This window comes from Arachis ipaensis, chromosome B09, assembly GCF_000816755.2.
Source record: "Arachis ipaensis cultivar K30076 chromosome B09, Araip1.1, whole genome shotgun sequence".
NCBI lineage: Eukaryota > Viridiplantae > Streptophyta > Magnoliopsida > Fabales > Fabaceae > Arachis > Arachis ipaensis.
The window spans coordinates 133,262,664-133,268,609 of record NC_029793.2 but is presented as its reverse complement, the minus strand read 5'-3'; the positions used below and the strand labels follow the sequence as shown (position 1 = coordinate 133,268,609).

General features: G+C 36.5%; 1 protein-coding gene and 1 long non-coding RNA gene across 5 annotated transcripts in view; both read right to left on the bottom strand.

Moving 5' to 3' along the window:
- Positions 1–1,423, bottom strand: part of LOC107619690 — a 2,285-nt gene extending 862 nt beyond the window's left edge. Inside the window, exons 1-3 of one of the 4 annotated variants that reach the window (XR_002353346.1) lie at positions 1,309–1,423; positions 833–1,002; positions 286–741 (exon numbers count right to left, since the gene is read on the bottom strand). This is a non-coding gene — a long non-coding RNA (uncharacterized LOC107619690). Of the gene's footprint in view, positions 1–285; positions 742–832 lie in introns of all 4 variants that reach the window. The other 3 variants (XR_002353347.1, XR_001615746.2, XR_001615745.2) reach the window with 3 other exon arrangements.
- Positions 3,207–4,217, bottom strand: LOC107616435 (protein FAR1-RELATED SEQUENCE 5-like). Its single transcript, XM_016318395.1, has 3 exons — positions 4,052–4,217; positions 3,530–3,964; positions 3,207–3,373 (listed from the first exon to the last, which is right to left on the bottom strand). The coding sequence occupies exons 1-3, from the start codon at positions 4,215–4,217 to the stop codon at positions 3,207–3,209; spliced, it is 768 nt and encodes a 255-aa protein (XP_016173881.1).

Genomic DNA, 5,946 nt, shown 5'->3' with positions numbered 1-5,946 from the left:
CATCCCTTTGTATCTAAGACAATCTATCATCATCCCTTACCCCACATAGGCTACTATCACAAATAGTTATGGTTATTAAGTGATCGAGCTTCAGCCGAAGTGTATCAAATTATCATCACCATGAAGATTGAGGCAGAAGCATACATGTTGCATTAAAAGACAGCTACACTATCAATCAGCATTTCACACTAAAAAAAATCTACCATTCAACTCTTATATACATTATCCTATTGAGACTAGCCATGTCACCCATGATGAATATTAGCAATCACATAAAAACCTTACCGAAGCATAAGCTTTCCTCTGGAACCCTTTAACCTCTGTCTCTCAAAATCAAGATCTCGGATTGCAGCATTTATTTCAAGCTCAGGAACTGAAACTTTAGCCCACGCTTCTTCTCTGGCTACCTGCTAACAACAGCAACAAAGAAAGAAACTCGAGGGAAAAAATTAATCAGATGGAATGCTGAAGAAACAGATCTGCTATGGGATTCAGTATTCCTTGAACCATAAGCACTGGTCAACTCAACTCATAGAATAACTTTGCATTCACATAGAAATGACATTAGTAAAAATAAGATAAGAACACAGGAATTACTGCAAAGTAGACAATATTTTCATAAAAGGTTTTGTACCAAAAGCTATCTGTATTCTATACCATGAACTTCCTTTTCATCTATACCTTTTCGCTTTCAAGCTCTTTCTTTGAACTTCTTGTCTCCAGCTCAAGTTCTTCTACTCTCTGCTCATCAATCAGTAGAGAATTAGTTATTTGTAGCTAAACTAAAATATGGATAAGTAACATGAAAATCCATATAAAGTTATCTATGTACCTTTTCACCATTTGCAGACGCCAGCTGAATTAGAAAATTCCAACAGCCACTCTCAATTTGCACTCCTCAACCCAATGTCCTTCTTCCTTCTTGAATTAGAAAATTCCAACAGCACAAGTCTTGTCATATCACCAAATGAGGAACACAATATTAGGATTGGTTGTTTTCACCTGAAAAATACAAATACACAGATTAAAATATGTAAATCTCGCACGATGCACTTGAGAATGGGTTCAATTGTGATCAGATCTAATAGGTTTTGCGAAATCATTCCTCAATTATAAACGATGTTTATAACTGGTTATGAAAGCACGAATTACAGACTCAAAATAGAAGCACAAAAATTTATCATAGGAAAAACCACCAGCATTCAAGTAGAATTCGACAAGTTTCATCTATCAACAAAAAAATGGAAGGGAAGAACAGAGAATTGGCTATGAAACCACCATAGAAAAAAAAGTTTCCATGAGATAAACCTCCAAATCTTAATAAGAATCAGATTCTCAAAGGCTAGGGTTGGAGAAGGGGGTATTTGTGTTTCTGCTTGGCTTGGGTGAGAGAGACCGAGTTTGACGAAGAAGTGCGATTGTAGTGAATAGGTTGGAGGCATAGTTTTCAGAACCGAACCGGTGATCGAACCGGTGATCGAACCGATCAGATTACTGGGTTACTAGTTTAACCGGTAGGTCACTAGTTGAACCGGTTAATTCGGTACTATGTAAATAAAAAATAAAAATAGTAAAAAATTTAAAATTATAATTTAAAATATATTTTTTTACTAATATTTTAAGAATATCAAGCTATTCTAAAATAATATGGACCAGAAATAATAAGTATTTTGTTATTTTTACTCTATCATAAATATTTTTAAAATAACTATTATTTTTAAAAATAAGTGAATTTATAACTAAATTTAAAATAAATTAGATAGAAATAAATTATTTGATAAAAGATATATATATTATAATTTGCATAAATGTTAATGAAAATCATCACAGCCTGGTGGCGCTAAATAGTGTTGCTTTTCCAAAGGGGGAGGAGTTCAAATCCCATCCTTAACATTTTGTTAAAATTTAACTCCTAACCGGTTTGGTTGGACCGTGCTTTACCGAATTCGATCGGTTTTCTACCTCATGCGGTTCAAACATCAGACCGGACCGGTAGAGAGTCCGGTTCATTGATTTTCTGGTTAAACTGGTCGGTCCAGTCCGGTTTTAATAACACTGGTTGGAGGGCTAAAGAACAACAACGGCGCGACGGACAGCGATAGTGTCCCCCTCCTTGCGGCAGATAAGCTAGTGTTTCTTTTTGTGGGGAAGAAAGCTTCGTTTGAAAGAGTGAGAGTTGAGAGGAGTTGGAATGTGCTAGGGTGTTTTTTGGGGGAAAAGAGCTTCATTTGAGAGAGTGCGAATTGAAAGGAGTAGGAGGCTGCTGGACGTCTGACTTTTCCATTTTTCTTTTTATACAAAACGCATAACGACACTGGTTCTTCCGGTTTGTCAATGCCAATGATTTTTGTAAAATTTTTATTAAGAATAATTATAAAATTAATAATTTTATGAATTAAATAAATTATTAATTTATTTATTGTCTAATCAAGATTTATATGACAATTATTTCATCTAAAAAACATAAACACGAATATTGGAAGAATATAGAAAATTTCATTAATATAGTGAATAAAAATATAAACGCAAATATGTAAGTGATTCTCTACGCAAAAATATTAACTTAATGGAGATTGCTAATTATCACTATTTAACTCAGCCGTCGGTTCGGTGTACATGTCGCCATCATCTGAACCATTAGCCTCATCATCCATAACGTTGTTGTCTATGTCCTTTTGCCAAGGACATGTCTTTTTATATCCTTCCATTTGACAAACACTACAACGTTGCCGCTTCTTCTTAAATGGTTGTCCTGAGCCTATATTGGTTTGATGCACATACGGATTGCTACTTTTAGCTACACCTGACTGAGGTTGCTTAGTGCCTTTGTCTGCAACCTTGTAAGATGTGTACAACCCCATAATAACAGCATCCCTGGTGAACCCACTTGCATCATTGAGTGCTGATTTCACCTTCTTTGTCCATCTATCCAACACTAATGACCGGAAAATCTCACAAATATCTCTGTCAACCAGAACTTTCACAATATGTTTGCAAGGAATTCCAAATGACTCCATTCTTAAATAAGAACACATGAAGATCATTTCTTCTTGACGAAATTCAATGGTCCACAGAAAATCGAGCCTCCTATGCTTACACACAATGTACTTTGAGAAATCATCATTGTTCTCTATGTTTAGCACCCGCATTGATCCAGTTCTAGAAGGAAATGGCTGAAACAATAGAATATCTCATGAGTGTATACCTCAGCAGCAAATCTCTTTAGCAGCTCTATACAAGTCTGCATGACAGGCACCCCACGTGGATTCATAATCAGCATTAAATTCTTTAAAGCGTAAGTGTGCAACACGCCTTTGAAAATGCTCTACAAAACTTGTCAAATCATATCGTGACCCCACATACCTTGCCACAACTGAGTGTAAACATTCACATCTTGAGGTTGTTCTAAAGCCAGCAAAAAACTTACCTTTTATATATGCAGTAGGCCACATATGCTTCTCTTCATACATGTTGTTCACCCACGGCTTATCCTCAAGGCCAAATTCTTCAATAAGCTAAACCCACTTACGCTTAAACACGGGAATCTCGTAGACTCTCAACATGATTTTCTTGAATTTAGATGTAAACGATGGATTTCCAACATTGCTAGTTGCATTTTGAATAAGGTCCCAAGCGCATAATCTATGTATGACTTCGGAAAATACATCCCTTACTGCATTCCTAATTGCCATGGCCCCATCATTTATTATTGAGGTTGGGGTCTTACACTTCATTGCAAACATGAGCTGACGCAGGAGCCAAATATATGTATCAGTAGTTTTGTCCACAATTAACGCAGTAGCAAAAACAATTGTTTGGTTGTGGTGGTTAACCCCACTGAATATGACTAATGGACAACTATACTTGTTCATCTTGTATGTGGCATCAAAAGCAATAACATCCCCGAAGAGTTGGTAGTCTAGTTGGCTAATCCCATCAGACCAGAACACGTTACGTAACAAACCTCTTGAATCATGATATGACACTAAATATAATTGTGGATCCTTCAACCGTATATCCTCCAACTTCTTCAACACTCATGATGTATCACCAGGAACTTGACACCTTTGCCAAGCAATCTCATTTTCCATATCTCTGGGACCATAGACAACAAATTCATACCCGCCTGCTTGATTAACTAGAAGACTAAATATCTGTGAAGTGCTAATCCCAGACTTTAGCATGTTCATCATTTGCATAATATATGCCTCTGACATTTTTCAGTGGGCAAGCAACATAGCACTGAATTGTGTATCCAATAGATCATGGTTGTGTTCGTTAGAGAAATAAAAGATATACCTTCTTTCAGTTTCAGGTATAAATTTAACATCCATTTAGGCTTCACACCCAGTTCTTGTTTCCAATTTAGGCTCCTTCTTCCTTTTTTCCATCGTGTAATACTTTTCCTCCCTGAGTCCTTCCCTGTGACATACAAACTTTTCTTTGTAAATCTCGCCAATACTATTCATGAAAGTCTTACTCTTCCTATGCCAATACTGTTGTAGAAGGCTTAGAGAAGGGGGGTTGAATCTATGACCTTCTTTTACTTTAATAAAATAACCCTTTTAAAACAAACTTTTAGTCTGAATCAGTTTGAACTCAGCAGCGAAAAATTTATGAAACAATTTAGTTTTGTCTCATGAATATCAGAAAACAGAACAGAGAATGGAAGAGAGAAGCTGACACCATCATGTATCCTAGATCAGTTGCCTTGTGCAATGCAACCTACATCCAGTCTCCACCACAACAGTGGTGGAATCTTTACTATAGTTACAGTATTACATACACCAATTCCACATGATTGACACAATTCTTCCACTCTCAAGTTCTAACCTAACTTGACTTGGCTATGCTAATACCTAACTCTTCACTCTTAGTGCTTACCCAACTAAGAAAGGGGTACCTCACTAGTACAAGATACAAGACACAAAACCAACCTAAAGAAATCTAAAATCACTCTAAGCTTTTCACTCAAGTGTTTCTCTCTGCCTCTTTCCACTCTTAGGCTTTTACTTGAGCTCTCTCATTCTGCCTTTTACCTCAAGAAATTACAGAAAGATAAATATTAAAAAGAAAATTACAATCTGTAAAACATGAAGGAGATTGATGCTTCAATAGCCTCTGTTGCTATGTGGTGAACCAGATTTGCTAGTCTCTGATTTAGTTCCTCATTCTGGCGAAATGCTCCTTTGATTAGGAAACACTGTCCAAGTTGATGAATTTCTTTAGAGAACTCTTCTTAGAACATCAAACTTCAAAACGCTGGTTCTCTCTCCTTGGCTTCAAAAAATTGAAACTCTTTCTTTTTGTATTTCCTTGCCAGTTGCTGAGTAGCTTTTGATGAGCGGATAATTTATACGCTTTTTGGCGTTGTTTTTAATTTTTTTTAGTATATTTTAGTTAGTTTTTATTATGTTTTTATTATTTTTTATTTAAAAATTACATTTCTGGACTTTACTATGAGTTTGTGTGTTTTTCTGTGATTTCAGGTATTTTCTGGCTGAAATTGAGGGACCTGAGCAAAAATCTGATTCAGAAGCTGAAAAAGGACTGCAGATGCTGTTGGATTCTGACCTCCCTGCACTCGAAGTGGATTTTATGGAGCTACAGAATCCCAATTGGCGCGCTCTCAATTGCGTTGGAAAGTAGACATCTTGGGATTTACAGCAATATATAATAGTCCATACTTTGCCCAAGATTTGATGGCCCAAACCGGCGTTCCAAGTCAGCTGAAGAATTCTGGCGTCGAAACGCCAGAACTGGCACAAAAGCTGGCGTTTAACTCCAAGAAAAGTCTCTACATATGGAAGCTTCAATGCTCAGCCCAAGCACACACCAAGTGGGCCCGGAAGAAGATTTCTGCATTAATTACTTATTTCTGTAAACTCTAGGCTACTAGTTCTCTATAAATAGGACCTTATACTATTGTATTTTCATCTTTGGACG

What these genes read in the sequence shown, in the direction of transcription:
- LOC107616435 (XM_016318395.1), bottom strand. Translation starts at nt 4,217, where the DNA reads ATGTCAGAGGCATATATTATGCAAATGATGAACATGCTAAAGTCTGGG. An exon ending in GCAAAGGTGTCAAGTTCCTG is followed by an intron (nt 3,965 to 4,051) that starts GTGATACATCAT and finishes ATGATTCAAGAG; the next exon opens with GTTTGTTACGTAACGTGTTC. An exon ending in CGAGATTCCCGTGTTTAAGC is followed by an intron (nt 3,374 to 3,529) that starts GTAAGTGGGTTT and finishes GTTTACACTCAG; the next exon opens with TTGTGGCAAGGTATGTGGGG.